Source organism: Sparus aurata, chromosome 4, assembly GCF_900880675.1.
Source record: "Sparus aurata chromosome 4, fSpaAur1.1, whole genome shotgun sequence".
Classification (NCBI taxonomy): Eukaryota; Metazoa; Chordata; class Actinopteri; order Spariformes; family Sparidae; genus Sparus; species Sparus aurata.
In genome coordinates, this window is record NC_044190.1 from 26,014,893 (window position 1) to 26,034,383 (window position 19,491).

The window sequence follows — 19,491 nt, forward strand, 5'->3', positions numbered from 1 at the left end:
AATGTGTGTGCTGTAAGTTCATGTAGATGTTGATATGAGAGTCCAACAGACGGTTGCTATGCACACATACGAGAGAAAAAGCAAGTAAAACAGAAAAAAACAGTTTAAGAAGTTGTTTTTATTGATAGATTTATTGATGTGACCCATACTTATGTACCTACAGATGTACAGGACAGCACAGACAGTGTGTGAGAACAGACTCCAGGTCTGTGAGAGGACTGATGCTGACTTCTTCTGTGTTCGCCTCTGTTGTTAGGAAGTCCCAGAGCTGCGCATGCCCAGTTGCCTCGCTCCCAGCACCTAATGAATATTTAAGCATATTCCGCGTATTGCGCCCTTTGATTGGACCCTCTGGCTCAGTTTCCTGTGTTGTGTTTTCGAGCCGATTTTTGAGGGCACTGCTCTCTCTCCCCTCTCTCGGTAAATTAACCATCCAGCCCCAGTGTGTCCGATCACCGCTCCGCTGCTGTCAGTGTCGGCTCTGTGCGCAACAATGGACGGAGGAGGACACCGCTGAGGAGACGCATCCATGCCTTCGGGAGTTTACCGGGAATATCTTGTGTAAAACTTTTTTGGGATTTTTGTTTCCTCTTGGCTGTAGCTTTAACAACTACAGTTCTTTTTTTGTTTTTGTTTGAGAGAGTGTGAACTTCACTGAGGTTCGGACACATAGACTGGATCGCGGGGAATACGACGGAGGAGACTGCGACTGTTGTGTTGAAGACGGAGGATGGTGAGTGATATTTACACTGAGGTTTTATGACTGTTTACTTAATGAGGCCAATAGAATACAATTTAGACATTGACAGATAACATGGAACTATATTACCGCATTTATGGCCTCACATTTAATGAGCCCCCAAAGTTAAAGGAGCACTGTGTAGTTTTGGAGAAGAAATTTTAAATCCGAGGAGAAAGAGCTTCATTGGCTGATATGTTTATGCCTTAACAAACTCTTTTCTTTTTCATGACTGAATAAACTGAACAAAAAACTGACCTAGAAAGGCCAAAGCAAGTTTCATACTGTTGTACTTTGTTTATATGTGGCGGACCCTGCCACCTTTCTCACTTCCAACAGTGCTCTGCAGACGTTATTCCCCTTTGAGAACAGCTTGTTAATTCAGTTATGGAAAAGGTAAATATTTCTGAGTTTGTACTTTTACGTCATTAATATTTTAAATACTTAAGATTTGAGTTTGACTTTCTGCTCCAAAACTACATAGTGCCCCTTTAAACAACATGTGTTTGAAATAGTTTCACCTGTTTTATAGAAAATAAACTCAACTGCAGTTTCTGTGACCCCACATGGCAGGAAGCATATTTTCATTGATCATGTATTTGTAAATTGTTGATATTTAAGGTCATTTGATGTCCTCTTAAAGCCAATATTTACCATCACTCTCAAAATTACAGTAATCCCCAGCCTGTCTTTGACTCCCTGACTCTCAACCCTGGCAATCTCTTTGACCATCACAGAGTTTTTATGGGCTGGAGTGAAAGTAATTAGAAAAGCCCTGACCCTGAGCTTTTGAATGTGACGGTCTGAGTGACGCCCGGAGAGATGTTATGTCACCGAAAAACATTAGTTGTGTGAACTTGGTCCGGCCTCTTGATTAAAACCAGTTGGTCTTGGAAGTAGAGGCAGCCAGGGAGCAAGTGTCAGGTGTATGTGTGCAGCTCTGTGTATGTGTGTGTGTGTGTGAGTATTACAGGTTTTTCCTGGTTACTGAATGCCATCCCTGCAGCAGACACGCCTAGAGCTAAGTTATGGAGGAGGTTGTGTGGCCTTGTCATTGTGTTTAGGCAACATTTTCTCAGGCCACAGTCTTCTGTTGCAGTATTCCCACTCTGGCTGTTGAACATAATAACACAGCTGTAATGCAGCATCTCAGACACATTTTTATTTGTCTCTATGGCTGCTGAGACAACACTTTTAACAAAAGGTTTTATTTGTCTCAAGAAGTCAAGATTTTAGCTTTAAATTACCAGAATTAGCAAACATCCTTCCAAGTTATGAGCCTCTTGGATCGCCCACTGTCTGTGTTCAGGATGCTTCACTGTGCCATCATGAAACCTGTTGATTTGTTGGCAAACACATAAACAATGTCTTTTAAAACCGGGTAGGAGTGAAACCTGTCTGCATTCTGCCAGTCATAGTGTTGTATTGAACCTGTAGGTCGGGTTTCCCATGCAAAGACAAACCCAAAGGACAAATGTTGCGTAACATGCAGTCAGCATAATGGAGCAGTTGCACTTGAGCCGGGATCTTAAAAATATGTAATATATTCTTGCAGCACTCCTTCTTAAATTTAGCTTTTGTGGCACTGCTATCACTTATACACTCAGTTGAAGTTGGAAGTTTTACTGCAGTTTTTCAAAAAAATATTTGCAACATATGCAAATATTCAGTTTCACTGTGACTGAACAGGAGCTGTTTTCTTCTTGGGAGGCAACATAAACGACAGCAGAAAATGACAGAGTTATGAATTCGGATAAAACTTCTAAACTTAAAAGACAATACAGGAAGTTTGGTCAAAATTGTTGGAAACCCACTGCAGGTTTTGTCTTTTGTGTGTCGGCTCATGCATAGAGTAGTAGAGAGAGAGAAAAAACAGTCTGATTGTCATCCTTACTGTCTGGACTAGCAGACACCGGCATCGCTCGCTGGTTCGTTCTGTGCCAGATGCTGAATAGCAAGTCAGTATGACAGCAGATGGTTTGCATTAGTTTCTCCTACAGGGAGGTGCATACTGAGTAACCCCCCTTTCCCTTCATTTCAAAGCTGGCGCTCCATTTTCAAACCGATCACTGCTGTAGAGATTTGCTCAGGAATTCAAGCCCATTTCTGAAAACAGGACGAACACCCATTCTGTGGACCTGGGGAACTCGTTAGGCTTGTCGCTGTGGTTCAGTTACACTCACACACTCCTCGTGATCAGTTCCATACGTCTTTGTAAAAAAAGATGCAACCGTGTTTTCGCTGCTTTGCTGCTTGTGATGATTGGCCTCATGAGTGTTGACTTATCCTACTGCTGCACTTGTTGTAAATCAGTCTGGATGAGAGAAGATTATAAATCTCACATTGTAAATTCAAGTTGTCAAATACCGTCAAGTTTGTGAGCTTTTCACTCCGTATGAATAATATCCTGGTTTTGCTGTATCTTTTCTTTTTATTGTTAGTGGAAATGCAACATTTCCATGACTTTTATTATTTAATCTTTCAATTTATTGCAAGCAGATGTGGTAGTAATTTTTTATTTATTAACTTTTTGTATTTCATTGCCCATCCAGTGATGACATATGTTCATCCAGCAGTACAGCAACAAAAAATTAGAGACCCAAGAGATGGACTCACTCTATACTCGCAGTAATTTACTCCATCACTTACCTCATCTTCTTAATTGGCCGCAAAATCTTGTATTTTCCTAAAACTCAGGCATGGAGGATGCATCTGCCATCTACTCTGGAACATTTTTTAGCTGATATATCATTTGTTTTTCTATTAAAGCACTATATTTTATTACTGTCGCTCTGTACAGATGATGTAAGAGGCTGGATTACTGACATATCTGTTACTATTGGAGTAATATCTTCTCTATTTGGTTTATTGTTGTGCAGCAGCAGTTAGCTCCTCAAAATTAAACACCAGGGACTTAACATAAGGCGGGATGACACCTTCTGGTTTTGATTTTGTTTGATCTAAAATGAGTTTGACATGGCTAAGCATTATCATTGTGGTGTCACCTACATAAAAGCATATTTTTTTACATTCACATTTAATCGGTGAGTTGTCCGGCGGTGACGTCGTGGTGTCGTCAGAGTGTTCTTGTAACTGTGAGACATGATATTCAGAATGCTGGAAGCGGTGAGGTGAGGAGCGCCCGGCGGTTTTCTCTCCTTGTGACTCAGTTTGCTGACTGTGTCCCCTGAGCAGTGTGTGCTCCCCTCCTGTGGCCAAGAGGGCTGTGTGGCTGAGATGTTAACTCTGTATACGGCCTCAGCCTTGTTTTAAAACGACCACCAACCAGGCAGAGCTTTACTCTGCTCGTCTACCCGTTCATTCCACCTCCTCATTTCACTTTGAATTATTGGGAGAGGATGCAGCTACTTTAGATGGTCAAAGGTCATCCAGAAAGCAGCTCAGCTGAGTACTGTGTGATTTATTTTCTCAGATATTAACTGGACCTGTTGCTCTCTTGGTGAATGATTACACAGCTGTATTTTATATGAGATATTATAGGTGTAAAATGTCATTATACGGCACTGAGGTGCACTGGCGGTAATAATGTTTTTAGCCATGCTAGTGGCGTAGCTCTAACGTCTGTCTGTTGGTCCAATACTTTGACAGATCACTGAAATATCTCGATGACTATTGAATGCCTTTGGTGCAGATGTTCATGATGACCAAAGGGTGAATCAACATTATTATGGTGACATTTGACACTGTCGGATGGAAAGTCATGAATTTTGCTACAGTTTCATATCCACCTCAGGATGAACTGTGATCCCTTGACGGTTCATCTGGCACCAGTTCTCTTTTACTTTCGACAGGTAATAATAACTGTAAATGATACATGAACTTTATTATAAATGCTCTTATCTCTGTCAACATAATCCACTAACATCCTTTCATGCTTGTTTAGTTTATTTTCCTTGTTCTTGGATCATGAACCGGTGAAACAGTGTGCTGTTATAGCAGCTATTTGCATGTATGACTTCCCTAAACGTATACAGGGAACAAGGTCAGGCTCCTGCATTTGTGCTCGGGTTATCTGCTCTGATAGCCTCCCATTGGCACACACCAGCCCTCTTACTCTATCAAGTGGAAACCTCAGTAGCCTTGTTGTCTATGCTGGTAGTTTGTGGCAGTTTGGCCTGTAGGTTGCCATGTGTCAACCTTACTTCCTCACAGAGACAATGCACCGGGACAGGGAAGTAAAATGTCTGTCATGGCATAAGGAAAAGAGTGCGATTTCACAGAGATATCCACAAAATACAAAGCTCTACATGTATATTTATGGATGAGACCTTGTGAGGAAAAACTCCCAAAAGTTCAGACAGTGATGTTGGAGAGAAGTGAGTCAAAGCTTTTAAAAGGCTTGTCAGCTGTTGTGTATCGCTAGAAAGACTGGAACTTACTGAGCTGACTGGAAACAAAGTCAAACTTAGATGGTTTGAATTAGTTTGTCTTTTTTGGCACATGTCCCGTGGCAGGGCTGAGTCAGTGCATTACTAACCGTGGAATCATGCAGTGACTTGAGTGTCAGAATAGTATCCTCTTGAACTTAAGGTTATTTTCGTCCATAAACACTAGATTTAAAGTGTACTACACGCTCACTATGTCAGCTTAACATAGAACTAAGGCATTAATAGAGCGGACGTGGGGACAGAGCCCACATCTTTTTCCTTAAATTGTCATTTTTATCAATTGGCTCACCACTATCTCTTTTATTCTTTCCGTGGATTTCTGTTTTTTACGATTTATAATGTCACTAATAAGCCAACATAAATATTTAGCTGGACGTGATCAGCGTTGTGTTTGGCTGCTTCGGTCTGATTCCTCACTTTATTGACAGTCTTGCAGCAGCTTGGAACACAATAACATGAAGACTAAACAAATTGTTGAAATGAAAATAAAATCCATTTTGGTTCCTGGATCCCTTGGCTGGTAAACATCATCCTCATGTGAGGTGTAGCTAAGTTTTGCACTTAAGTACCATTTTGTGGTACTTGTACTTTACTTGAGTTTTTCAATTTTCTGCTGCTTTAGACTTCCACTCCACTACATTTTGGAGGTAAATATCCTACTCTTTACCGCACATTTATTTGATAACTTGAGTTACTATTTGTTTTGCAGATTACAGTCTATTTTATTGGCAATCAAATAAAAAAACACTGATTCCAAATATCAGAAAAAAGGTGAATATCGGTTCCGATGATAAATTGACCCATAGTATACAGTACATACAGCCGCTCACGTGCGGCTACAGCGGTGCTTTGTTTTAGAGACTCGGAGTCACGCCTATTCTAACCGCAAAATCTGGCGGTTCTCTGCAAAAATATACCCGAAAACAACCTGCAGGCAGTCATAGTGACATCATGCCAGTTTTAATGTCTGTATGTGTAGAACATTTCACAGACATGAAGAGTACACACACCGGGTGAAAGGCATTTTTTTTTCTGGTGCATCCTCTTTTTTCTTTCTCCCTCTCTCTTGTTTTCTCCCTCTTACTCCCGCTTACTTGCTCTTTCAATGGGGGTGAAGTGAAATCACATCATCATGTATATTGACAGTCATCAATGGCAAACTCCATGTAAACAGATAGGGCAGACAGGAGCCGTGCTGTGAGTGAGCAGCAGCAGCAGCATCTCAGCAACGCCGTCGTCACGCTCTACACACGCATCCAATGTTACCAGTCTGTAAGACTTTTACTCAGGTATTATTCATATGGGTGACTTAAACTTTTACTAAAATTATACTTTTACAAAATATCAAGTATGACTTTTGGGTAATTTTCACGACATTGCTTGCATCAGTGTGATATGGGCTATATAACAGGACAGTCACAAGCTTTGTTTTCTGATAAAAATGGGTTCACTGTCCATCACAGAGAGATCGTGTTACAATTACAGGAAGTTGTTTTCAAATAGTTTTTCTTATGAACTGATGAACAGCAGAGTTGATTTACTCCACTGCAAAATGTTTGATGTAGCAGTAAACAAATGTTGATTTATGTGTGGTTAAACTGTACTTAAATTTTGTGTTTACTGTGGAAAATGTCAAAATGAGAAATAACGTTTCTAAGAACAGTTTCTGCATGTCAGAAGCTCACGTGCCTATTTGAAATACAGTATTTAGTACGATATAGTAGAGTTTCGCAACGCACCCTGCTGATTGGAATCCATCTTTTCTTTTCTTGCACTCAGAAAACTTGTTTTAGTTTATAGGAGACAAATGAATTACTGATATGAATCCAAGGGAGCAAATCAAGCTGAAGGCAAACTTTGATGCACTTCCTGTTTCCAGTCTCCACCTATAATTTCATAACAAAGGAACAGACACTTCCTGCCTATTTCTCTAGATACTCCTGATCAACACAGGTCCGAGCTCATCGCTCTGTTCTTGAATGTATTTTTGTTAGGCAGTTTTAGCACTCCTCTTTAATTAAGGGCGTTAAAGCATGCATCATCAGCTAGGGCTGGCTGGTGCTCCGTTCACCGCGTACTGGGAGGCAGTTCAGGGATTTTCTGTGCTGTCAGTGCATGAATATAACAACAGCTGAGTCATTATCTTAGCTACACTTTTTAATGTGTTCACTTTGGTGTGGTTGTTAAGTCATTAAGCCCCATTCATCTAATGCATGCACCACACCCCTTCAGCCAATGAAACTGCATGAGAAATGTGCTCATGCACAATTATGAATATGCAGGTCTTGGCCTATCATCGATGTGTTTGGCATCTTTAGCCTAAAGACAACCTCTTGTGCTTTTTCATTTCTTTTCCTTTCCCTCAGCATCTTATATAGGTTCTTGTGCATGGTAATGATTGGAAAGATAAAAGCCCAAAGTCTGCATCAATGAGACCTTCTCTCTCCTGCGCTGCCCCTGAATTGTCTAAAGATAGATGGATCGATAACTTAAACTTAAGACACCTCGTCAGTGGTCCCGCCTTTAATTTTGTGTCTTCTTGACATCACACTTCATCACAATGTTGCACATTTGCATAATTTATGCCTATAATCATCTTAGAAGTGAAGCTAATAGTGCTGGCTCAGGTGTATGTGAGCTGACCAATCAGAGCAGACTGGATATTAAGGAGGAGGGGCCTTAAAGGGACAGGAGCTAAAACAGTGTTTCACACAGAGAGGGGATACAGTGCTGCAGCAGTGGGCAGTGTGAGGAAACCGATATGTGTTTTGAGCATTAAAGCATGTAAAACCTAAAATTAGTATATGTCTAAAATCTCTCTGGAGGACAAGTGCTGTTTACTGAAACCAAGAAAAACATTTTTTCCTCTTATGTTAAAGCACAGAGCTGACCTTGTCTGACCTTTAGGGACCTTTTTCACAGTAACGTGAGGCACCTTTGACCAGCATAAGCCCTTCAGCACTGTACTCAAGACCCAAACAGTTCTGGCACGCGGCAAAAGAATTCCTATAATTTGGTGTGTTTTTGAGAGATACACGTCTGTTTTCTGACTCAGGTCTGTTTCCAGTTTATCTGTTTTAAATTGAGATATTGGACTGACAGAAACACAAAAGCAAGACTTCTCTGATTCAGTTGGAAGCTCTCTTGGTGACATTTTGGAGACTTTGACTTCAGTAATTTGCTCTTCCTCCAGAGAGCTGTTTGATATTATGAGCTGCTACTGCTTATAATAATTATAATAATAATGCTTGTTTGTGAAGATACTAGAGAAAGTTTCTGCCTATTGTGCATTATGAAATGCTGGAGGCATTACTATGTAGTCACAAGCTGGGCTGTTGACAGTCTCAAAGCCGTCTTAGGTAAATCGTTTACACACTCCAGAAGATTTCTTCTTAAAATGCCACATTCTTTCTTCTTCGGTTCGATTAACTTGCGGAAAGACAAATCTGATGAGCCCACAATCCTCCTTTGACCTTATGTGAAGCAGTGGATACATTCAAATAATTCACGAGTTGAAGGAAACACAGAAAGCCCTGCCATGCTTAGTGGCATTTTACCAAACCAAGCACTGCTTTAAACGCAATTCACTCTGAGAAGCTTCTTCACCCACCTCAGTGTCAGATTAAAAGAGTTTTCAGTGTGTGTCTATTTTATTTGCATGTATTCGGTTGCTTCTGGGGGAGATGCTGGTTTGGATTTCATTGATTGAAACTTGATGCCCTGTTGTGGCACAAGGCATGGCTATGAATGAGTTTCCACTGCAGTTGGCTTGTTTACATCCGACCACTACTGAGGCAGCTTTAAAATGAAAACGCTGTGCATTGTGACATGTCTCTTGTCTAGAATTTCAGCTGAATGCCACCCACAACCGCATTGTCTTTGATACTATGTTTTATTAGCCGCCTTGTTGCTGTTGTCATCCGTTTAAGAGACCGGTTCAATTTGAGATGCTTAAAAATCAGCAGCTCTAAAGTTTCCATGGTTTGTACTTTGCTGGGATAAAGAAAAGTGGTGCCACTGTAAAGCTGGAGCCTTGTTCAGTCTCTCAGATGTGTTAGAAGTCATCACGTTTCAGTTTACACTTCATCATTATGTCCTCTTTCTCTGCGAGGGACGGTGCTCAGCCCTACCCTGCAGGCACAGCTTGAGAACATCATTACAACCAGTCAGTGCTCATGTTACCAAAACCAAGTAGAATAATATATTTAATTTCATTCTTCTCTTGTGTGTGACAGCTCAGATCTTTAACAGTGTCAGAGATCTAGACTTGGAAACGGAGAGAAAGGCTGGTTCATCTGCAGTATGTATAGTGTTGTTTCCAAATGACATGCTCAAGATTAAAAGTGTAAATATGTGCAGAAGTTTATCATTTACAGCGAAAAAAATGTATATTCAATATTACTCACTTGTTCATACATTTCACATGTCCTGTGAAGCCACCATTTTCAGTGATGTTGGCTCCAAGCCTTTGTATTAATGGGAATGAAGCTTATTACCAGGTCAGAGGTGTTTTGATTAACAATTTTTCACCAAAGTCTGTTCAGTCAGTGGCTTTGTTGCTGTACTTTAGAGTTGAAGGGGAAGTCCACTTCGTGACACTATCAGTGTTTGTGAAGTTTTGCTACTCCTTCTTGAAGTTCGATGTCTGAGAATGTAGACTTGAATTTCTGTTGTCACTGTTAATCAGTCAAATCAGAAATTCAATGTTTTTTTCCTCCCTGTTGAACCATGAGGTGATTAGTTTACTTGAAATTGAATTAAAGTTCATTTCCTCGCTATGCAGTTACAGTTTTTGGTGAAAGAATTCACTCAAAATTGTTCTGACTCCTCAGCGTCAGAGCCCTGTTGACCCAGTGGCCTCACAGAGTTAAGTTCCTACAGAAGCTGGAAGGAAAGAGTAGTGCTACTAGATTCTTGCTAACAAGCATCAGCCAAACAGATTTTCCACGGAAACTTTCCAAATTCAGATTGTGCGGACATTTTCCATCCTGGACTACACAAAACAAATGACTGACAGCGTCAAGGAAAATACGTAATACAGTACGACATTTAACAAAGTGACAGTCTATTATGGGTTGCTTTCTTTCTTCCTCCTCTGTATGGTGTCAAGGCAAATGTGACAAAATGTGGATATGCTTCGTCAAACTTTAGCCATCAGGCTTTTTATTTGTCTTTGATTTTGAGAAAGCCAAAGCAGCAGCATAACTTAGATTCAACATGGACAGGTTATATAGAAACAAAGCCAAATCCTGCTGGGGTGTCACGCCCTCTCACTGTTTCTTTTGTCCACTTTTAACACAATTGAAACAGCTGCATGCTGTCTATAATCTTTAAGTGTATATATGTGTATATATTTCCCAGCTTTAGTGTGAACAGAGTCTCGCCATTCATCAACAGTCTCAGTTTAGAGAAAGCTGTACAGCACCGGTTTTCTGTTCTGTGTAATTCAGCGTGGATATACTCTTTAATCAAGTTCCAGCCTCATCTGGAGTTTCAAGCATCACTTAAGAGGTACTAAACACTGCTGTGTGTGTGTGTGTGTGTGTGTGTGTGTGTGTGTGTGTGTGTGTGTGTGTGTGTGTGTGTGTGTGTGTGTGTGTGTGTGTGTGTGTGTGACCTTAATGAGCATCCCATCCCTTAGAAGTTCAGACCGGATCAGATTGTCTCACACTGTGGGTCACTGCTCCTCTGACACCACACATACACCCTCCTCCACTTCTACTGTGTCTCTCATCATTGTTTATCTTCTCCCTCTCCCTTGGAACGGCCAACTGTCTCAGTCAGCAGTTTCTAGCTGCATCTGGGCCGATTACACACAGTGAGTGATCTTGGACAAAGTGCAAACGCGAGCTACAGAGACCAGGTGGAAATGTGTTTGGAGAGTAGTAACTCCTTAAGCTCTGTTTAGTTAAGACCAAGCCAGATATGTTTTGGATTCCAAGCGGGGAGCAAGTCAAAATCAACCTACGCAGTACTGATGTGAATGTGTGTTAGAACTATTTGCTGATGTCTTTTGGCACAGTGGATAAGCAATTAGAGCGCTGGTGGTTTGAAATGTTTTCTGTAGCAGTACAAGACAAAAAGAGTGACTCATGACATAGATATTCAATGTTTGCTGTTTGATCAGTGCATTTTTCAAACAATTTACTGCAAATTATATACATACAGTTATTTGTAAGATAATATTTTGTGAAGCATACCATACCATAAGTTTTTGCCCTTGATTTTTTTTCTTGGCATGGCAATGAACTTGCAGAAGCTTCAGACTTTGTTGGGATAAGTAATCTACCAAAGCAGACACTTGGGTGCCTTTTCTTGTTTTGGATTGATACCATGTGGCTGCGTGATTACACAGCTGTGAGCAGGGACTCTTTGATGCCTTCAAGGAAACTCATAAATCACATGATTAGAAAAGATAATTTAGATTTGAATACAAAAAATAAGAAATTGCATTGGTTTCCAGAGAGACAAATGATAAGCAGAGAAGAACGTTCTGAGCAGGACATTGGATTTTGCATTGTTTTTATAAGAGTTTTCCAGTCGCTGCTACAGAACTTGACTGTGTGACAATTATGTAATGTAGACAAACAAAATAAGGCCAACTCAGTGTTGATTCTATCACAAGTGAGCTTAAAGTCTCTGTACATTGATTTTAATACTGTACTGAAATGAGCTGCTGACAGTAGCTGTCTTGAATGTAGTAAATCTATATTAAAAGAAATGTTACGATCTACTTGATTTGGAGCTAATGGGCCAAAACATGCGAAACCACAGATATTCTGCTTGATGTCAGTGTGTTCCACCTGCTTTCTGCGTAAAAACGAATATCTTTCTGTAAGATTATCATGGATCAAACAACACTGTGATCCTCAACATCTGTCAGGGACTAACTGTAGTGTGATATTCTGTAGTAAAATCTTTTAACCACCTCAGATCTCGTTCTCTGCAAAAATTGTGTCACGTTGAATTGATTTGCAGACTTGTAGATACTAAACCCAATGTAATCCTTCTTACCATTAACATCGACAGATACATTAGTAACACGAATATCATTTTAGCTAGTGTTGGTTAGTGTTCACTGAAAAATTATCGTGGCCAAACAATTTCACGATGATGATGTAAAATTTGACAAATAAATTACCCTCAAAATATGAGTGAAGGAAAGTGGAGGGAGAGTCCGTGACCAACACTGTAAAACATGTTGCAAAAAGAGCAGCTATACTCTTGACTAAGTTACTTGTGAAAAGGCAATCAGATGAACTCTGATTATTGAATTATTGATTATTGAATACTGAATATTTCGAGATCCCTTTGCTTGGCGAAACAAAAGAGAAACCCAAATGAGTTTCATAACACTCAGTCCAGTCCAGTCATGGACTCCATGACTGGAATTATGTTGAATTTGTGCTTTAATTTGTGGCACTTGTTTACCAAATTAGATCACTTGGGTCTTTGTCCTTTGCTAAGTCACCAGCAGCCCTTTTTACCACACAGGTGTCAGCATATACTCAAAATGATTTGGAAACGGCCGTCATCTGAATCACTGCAGTTGGCCAGTTAGTGCCCAACATCCAACCACCATCTAAGACCTTCATCTTTCTCATCACTTGCTCTTTGACCTGAGATTTAGAGATCTCAAACTTGAGATACGGCTGCAAAAAAAAAGCTGTTTGTCGAGAGAGGAGATATTATAAACACATGCACTGGATGTGTTCTCTGTTAAAGCTTGTCCTTACGATAAAAACATATTGGAAACATGACATTTTGATGCAGCACTGACTTTAGAAATCAGGTCAAGGAAACGGGTACATGTTGGAACCTCTTATCTGCTGCGTGAGGGCTTATCAAACATGAGTTTCTCCTAAAGCAGTCAGTTCCAGGCCAAAGTCTAAGTCACATCCTATCAAATGCTTTGGGCTTTTTTACAGTAGTCCCATTCAGTACATGACTTACAGTAGTAGTCCGTCTTCTTGCATTTAGAAGGCTGTGTTCTTAAAACTAGACGTAGCTTCGGAGGCTTCAGCTGTACAGCAAGTCAACCAGTATCATTTGACCAGCATTCGATTCACCTTTCCCCCGTGTGGTCAGCTTTACATATCTGTCCTCAGTCGTTCTCTTGTATCACATTTGTGCGATTTCTGCATCCTTTTGCTGCAGAGTGATTAACGACCTAAGTTGCTTCTTATTTTAGAAGAGAGGAATTCGCTCTCATGGCTTCCGTCCAGATTTTGACTCAGAGGGCAGAGCAGAAAACGTAGTCTCAACACATGGTGGACTGTGTGTCAGATCCTAGTGTGGAAAAGCAGGCCGGCGCAGGAGGGGAGAAATGAGGGGAAAAGTGCCGCTTATGAATCTGAATCAAACCCAGCCATTTCCTGTACCCCAAGCCAGGGCCGCGCAGTACTCTCCATATATGGTAATGGTATTTGCATGAAGGGAAACCCTGGGCTTATGGATCAGGACTGGTATTGAAATTCCTTTGTATTAACTTTTGGGAAAAGGTCTGGTCTGGTTTCGGTTTTGGATGATCAGATTATAAAAAGAAAACAAGACAAAACTGTCTACACTGATTTTTTTTAGACTTGCATGTTGTTAGGGTATCTGTCAAAGTGTCGTATATTTAGATCAAAGTGCTTCTAAATACAAAATACGAGTGATGTCAGCTGCTCGCTTGTTTTAATGAGGCTGTGTGTTGCTGTGCTCCGGAGGAAGTCTGTGGTTTCATGGTGATGGTGTTGTTATGGCCACCATAGACTCTAGTTGAGCCAGATGTCCCCTGTGCTTGTGTGTGTGTGTGTGTGTGTGTGTGTGTGTGTGTGCTATGATGCCACCACCACCATCATTGCCTTCAGTAATTCAGATTTCACATTTTCGATGACAATTCATTAAAATTTTGAGAGGATGAATGTAAAATAACGCAAGTTGGATTACTGGTTTGAAATGGATGGTTGCTGGATACCATCCTGGCAATTTCTTTTTGAATCATGGTTTTAATTGTGTCTCCTTAACAAAAAATGGCACTGACAAATATTTCAAGGTAAAACCGCATCAAAAATAAACTAGCCGTTGTGTGAATATGTTCAATAAAAGCTGTAAAAAGATATTAACAGTGTCAGAAACAAAAGGGGAAGACTACAAGGAAGGAAGGTTGGTACATGAATGAATTTTTCTGGCAGTTTAACATTCGGTATTACGTATTTGTGTTATAATTGTTATGCTTAATGTGCAGTATGTGCTCTTGCATCTTGTATTGTCTCAACAAGTCTGTCCAATTCCCCTTATAGACATTAATAAAGTTGTTTTGCTTACGGCCGTCAGACTTCAGTAACATCACAGCGTGACTTAGTTAGTGTAAGTGAGCTCCCACCAACTTACTGGGTTATGTATAGCTGCAAGGATTCATTGATTAGCAGCCATATAAAAATAAAGAAGCCAACTATTTTGATCGCTTTGAGAAACATTTTAAAAAACAGAGTCAAAGTCAAACAAAGTCAAAATTCTGTGATTCTAGCTTCCTAAATGTGAAAATTTTTCAGTATTCTTTACACCTCTTTGACAGCAAACTGAATATCTTTGGGTTGTGGACAAAACATGACTTTTTAGGAAATAATCTTAGACTCTGGGAAACACTGATCGACACTTTTAAAAAAGATGTTCTGACATTTTATAGACAAAATGATTAATCAAGGAAAAATAAGTGATGGATTATCGACAAAGAAAACAATTGTTAAAGTTGCAGACCAGGGGTTTAAATACAGTGTAGGACACATTATAGAAGGGTAATGTCTTCATCATGTGCAAGACTCATAAAAGGAAAATTTGTTGAAAACATGTTGAAAACACCTACTGTTCACATTCACTATTACTATATTACTGTATACAGTATGGTTACTGGTTTGAAAACCTGGTACAGAGCACAAATCTTTGTAGGGAAAGTGAATCCCCTGCCCTGCTGCAATCACTTGAGTATAATGACCCTCCAGCAGCCGTTTGGTAGTTTCAGGCAACTCCCAGACGTCTTTGTGTGCCTGTGTGCAGGCTTCCTCTTCTGTGCAGCTACTCCCTTTGTCCGCTCCCCCTAGATAATATCAGAATATTTTCTTAGTCCTCTTGCCTCATTAAACAAGGTCTAAATGAAAACAGATGACACAATCCACAGAATATTTGACGTTTACCTCCTACGTCTCCATCTTATTACCTCTCCCTTCATGCATCTGCACACTTTCATTCCAGACATAGCAGAGAGAGGTTAAATATAGCATGTTCAATTGTTTTTGCTTTGTGGTCGGGCCAGTGCTCTCTCTTAACGTCTGCTTTCAGAGAAAAGCTTCTCATCTGTTAGAATACTGCGTTTAATAAGTAGGTGGCAGCAAAAGGAAAACTAGTGTTTGTCTGAATAAAAAAGAACATTTGGGTTTATAAGTGCTATAAAGATCAGTGAACGCAGGGCTCTTGACGGTATTGAGGCACACTCAGCCTCTCTAATGACAAAGTTGATTCAAATAAACACAAATCTTTTCTGAAGAATCCGCTTTATTTTGTTGGTAATAATCTTACCAACGAGGTCACCAGCCTTCTGTAACCTGAGTGGGTTATTAGCTTTTCTTGCATGGCAGTGCCCTAAAAACAGAGAAGCCTGGAGGTTCCTCAGCGTCTTGTCCACAATCTTCAATCCAAACACTTTTATATTTAGCCTTAAACTCTCTTAATGTTGTTGTGTCTCCAGACACTTGTGTGTCCACTATCCAATTGCCAGATTGAATGTTGGCAAAGTATATTTATGCAAAACCACAGACTAGTTGGAAATGTACATTTCTTTATGTTGCAACTTTAGATTTTTCTCTTGTCACAATGCTGTGCTCATACTCTAAGTAGGTCTAGGCCCAAAAAACATTTGGTTAGGGTTGGGAAAACATCATGTTTCAGCTTAAAATACCTGATTTGGTGGCCACAATTGGTTGGAGGTGGTCCAACTTCCCATCCAAAATGATTTTGTTGCCTCAAATACAGCTGTAAATTTAAGGTTGCCTTAAAAACATCCAGTACTTTCACACAAATATTAAAGACTTGATCTGTGGTCACTGGTTTGGCAACCCTCTGGCCCGTCACTCCACCATCGTCCACTCCACCTTTATTAAACATGTGAATGTGATATGACATGTTTTGTACACATGTTAATAGCTTTTGAAGCCTATGAAGCTGCAAATTTGGAAGAATCAGCGGTTTGCAGAAGCGTTAACTGCTAACATGTATTTATCTACTCTGTATAAATGACACCAGCTGAATGTCTGTTCATCTTGAAAAAAGGGAATTTCTTCCCTGTGCTCCTTCTTGGACTTTCTCCCTTATGGCCTTTAATTAGGGAGTTTTCCTTATCAGAGGAATTGTATGAAGACTCTCTGAGACAATTTGTTGCGATTTTGCGGTTAGAAAAGCTAAACTGACTTGACCTGAGGGCAGACTTTCGTAGTGTCGCTTTATCTTTTCGCCCACGATCCACAAAACACATTAATAATGCAGCGAGTGTGCAGGTCTGTCTGTGTGTTGTTGGCCTGTTCCTCTTTGTGCACCAACGCTCCCTGCCAAAATTTAGATTCCCTTTACTCACCTTGACTCATCGTCAGGAAGCATTTTTGTCCCCGTGAGTGACATCAGTGTGTCATCGTTGCTAAGGAAGGAAGGAAGTCAGCATCTCCCTCTGCCCCACCTACACAGCAGTAAAACATGTTAATGGTTGTGAACTGGAGAATTAATCAAGCTATAATTTGCTGCTTCCCTCCTGAGGGGTGAATTCGCGCTGAATTAGACTGAGAAGCTGTTAACATTCCTCACCATCTCCCATGCTACGACAGAGTCTGTAAAGTGGTTTAAATTTTGCTGTTGTAAAGAATTAAGTCGCCCTGGAGGATATTAAACGCTTGCTGGCCCTCCTCCCTGGCTGAGTAATCAAGAGTTAATTACTAAATGCAAAATTACTTTCCACAAGTTTTTTTTTTTTGAGCTTTGGAGTTACTTTCTGGTCCTTGATATTAGCAGGGTTGTGCCCTTTTTCTGTTTTCATTTCATGTGCCCCCTAAGATCTGTGAGCGCAGCTTGTTCGGTTCGGTTTGTGAAGTGATTATTCCGACTGACCTTGTTCGTCACTTTAAGTTGAGAATATTGTAATTGTTCTAAAGCTCATTCTTGATGTTGGAAACAGCCGTGTGAAGGACTGTTGTGGAGCTTGCGATCATATCACACGCTCTTCATCAGCAAATGTTCTGAGTCCATTTCTCTCGTACTTCTTGACTTAATAGCTTGAGTTCAGTCTTGACCTTGGAACAGCTATTCAGCGAACGATTGCACCACAAGGTCCATTTAGTAGTTGAATAGCGGTTCTTGTACTAATACCAACATTGAGTAGAAGCAGCAGATTTAGAGGCCGAAATAGACTATGATATTCTTAATCACGTTTTCATAAGGGTGTTTAATCACCTGCAGAATTGTTGTGTTTTCGTTACCTTACAATGAACCTTTCATATCCACAGACTGATAAAGAGTAGAGTCTGCAGTGTTGCACCGTTTCTACAGTGGCCCAGAATGGACAAACCAAACAGTGACTCACTGATGAGAATGTGATTAATTCTCTAGATTTTCTGTCATAAATTAAACAATATCAAACAGTTTACTATGTTCACAAGAAATTGACTTGATGAATCAAGGGTTCATCAAAATCAACGGGTTCATCCAAGTGCCATGGTAGACTATCCAGTAGTTGTTGAGACACTTCAGTCTTGACCAAAGAAAGAAGAGATTTTATTAAAGAATATTTTATCTCTAAACTTCTGCTACATAAAGTTCAGTGTCTAGAAATATGGCTGAATGAATTACTTTTTTTTATTCGACTGGTATCGTTTAGATTGCTGCTCTGCTCCTTCCTCTCCCCACACTTCCTCACTAAAGAGGGAGGAAGTCAAGAGTTAACTTGTGTGTTGACTAATGTTCTGGATGCTCTCTGCGGCTTTGAGCGATTCTCCATCCAGGAGAAAGAGACTCACAGCACACTGTGACCCTCGTCCACAGTAGCCAGACAACACTGACTCATAGCGCATGATGAATGACCTCAGTTCTCCAGAGACTCACTCAGCTAAAGCAAAAAAAAAAAACAACAGGAAAGGAGGGAGAAACCCGATTGTCAGGATGTGGGTCAGAGCATCTTTAACACTTAAACAAATAACACAAAGTACTTCTGGGAATCTGAACATGCAGTATTTTGCCCAAGTTTGCAGTAAATGTGCACACTTTGATGTTTCTTTGCTGTAATAATAACCATGTTCCCCTTAGCTTTCATTTTTGAGAATCTCAACAGTGTGATAAAACCACACTACCTCAGCCTCTGAGTGTGCTGTTAAGCCGCAGCTCCTTCATGTAGCAGCTTCACCTCGTTGTCGGACTCTCGATGAGTCCACGCCGCCTCATTGTTTGCTTTTATAGTGACCTAACAATTGTACTTTGTGTGTGTTTTGTTGCAGGGGAGCCGGGGGCACTACCGGTACCACTGGCAGAGCCACAATGTCAAACACAGCGGAGTGGATGACATGGTGCTGCTCAGCAAGATCAATGAGGATGCCATCGTGGACAACCTCAAGAAGAGATACATGGATGACTACATCTTTGTATCCTTATGCTCGCAATCGCAGTTCACACCCCAGCGAGAGATAGCAGAGCCCCGTCTCAGCCCCGCTATTCCCAGAATAGCTGAATGGTCATTCACAGCGTCACTGTAGCAGTGAGTAATAGCGTGGCATTAGGAAGGTAACGCCTTCAGACTGAGGCACCACCGTGTGCAGGGGGCAAAGGGCCTCTCCGTGCAGGCCTCCACCCAGACCTCTGACTCCAGCTCCTCCACCAAAGTCTGGATTTACTCTGGTTTTGTCTCACTGTGGTGCAAAATGTGAACAAATCGGTGTGAGAAATAGCAAAAAGGGAGAAGTCTACAGTCTGGTGCGCTGAGGGCTATCATTTTCATACAGTACATCACACAGATGTGGCTGTGGCCACACACACACACACACACACACACACACGTATACAGTACACATAAGATGTTCATGACGTGAAATGAGTTGATGAATGAATGAATAACCCCCTTTGAGAAAGCAACTCTTGAGCGTTCACAAAGCAGCTCATTACATAAACCTCATCCGCACCCTGGCAGCGCTCAGGATTATGAAGTTTAGTAAATGCTGGCAGTTTTCTTTTCGACATCTCTGAGTCAGGCCTTTTTGTTTTGGGTCAATAAATAGCCGTAACTGTGAGGTCTCCTTGCCAAGGCTGCGGGTCACTGTAGGCCACCCACAATAG

The 19,491-nt window shown here is 40.7% G+C and overlaps 1 protein-coding gene across 2 annotated transcripts in view; it reads left to right on the top strand.

Annotated features, from left to right (window-relative positions):
- The first annotated feature begins 353 nt into the window (after nt 1–353).
- myo1ea (myosin IEa) overlaps nt 354–19,491 on the top strand; it is a 53,741-nt gene continuing 34,603 nt past the window's right edge. Inside the window, exons 1-2 of one of the 2 annotated variants that reach the window (XM_030415230.1) lie at nt 354–733; nt 18,660–18,803. In XM_030415230.1, coding sequence (XP_030271090.1) covers nt 731–733; nt 18,660–18,803 — 147 coding nt within the window. In that variant the 5' untranslated portion in view covers nt 354–730. The remainder of the gene's footprint in view (nt 734–18,659; nt 18,804–19,491) is intronic. The other variant, XM_030415231.1, reaches the window with a different exon arrangement.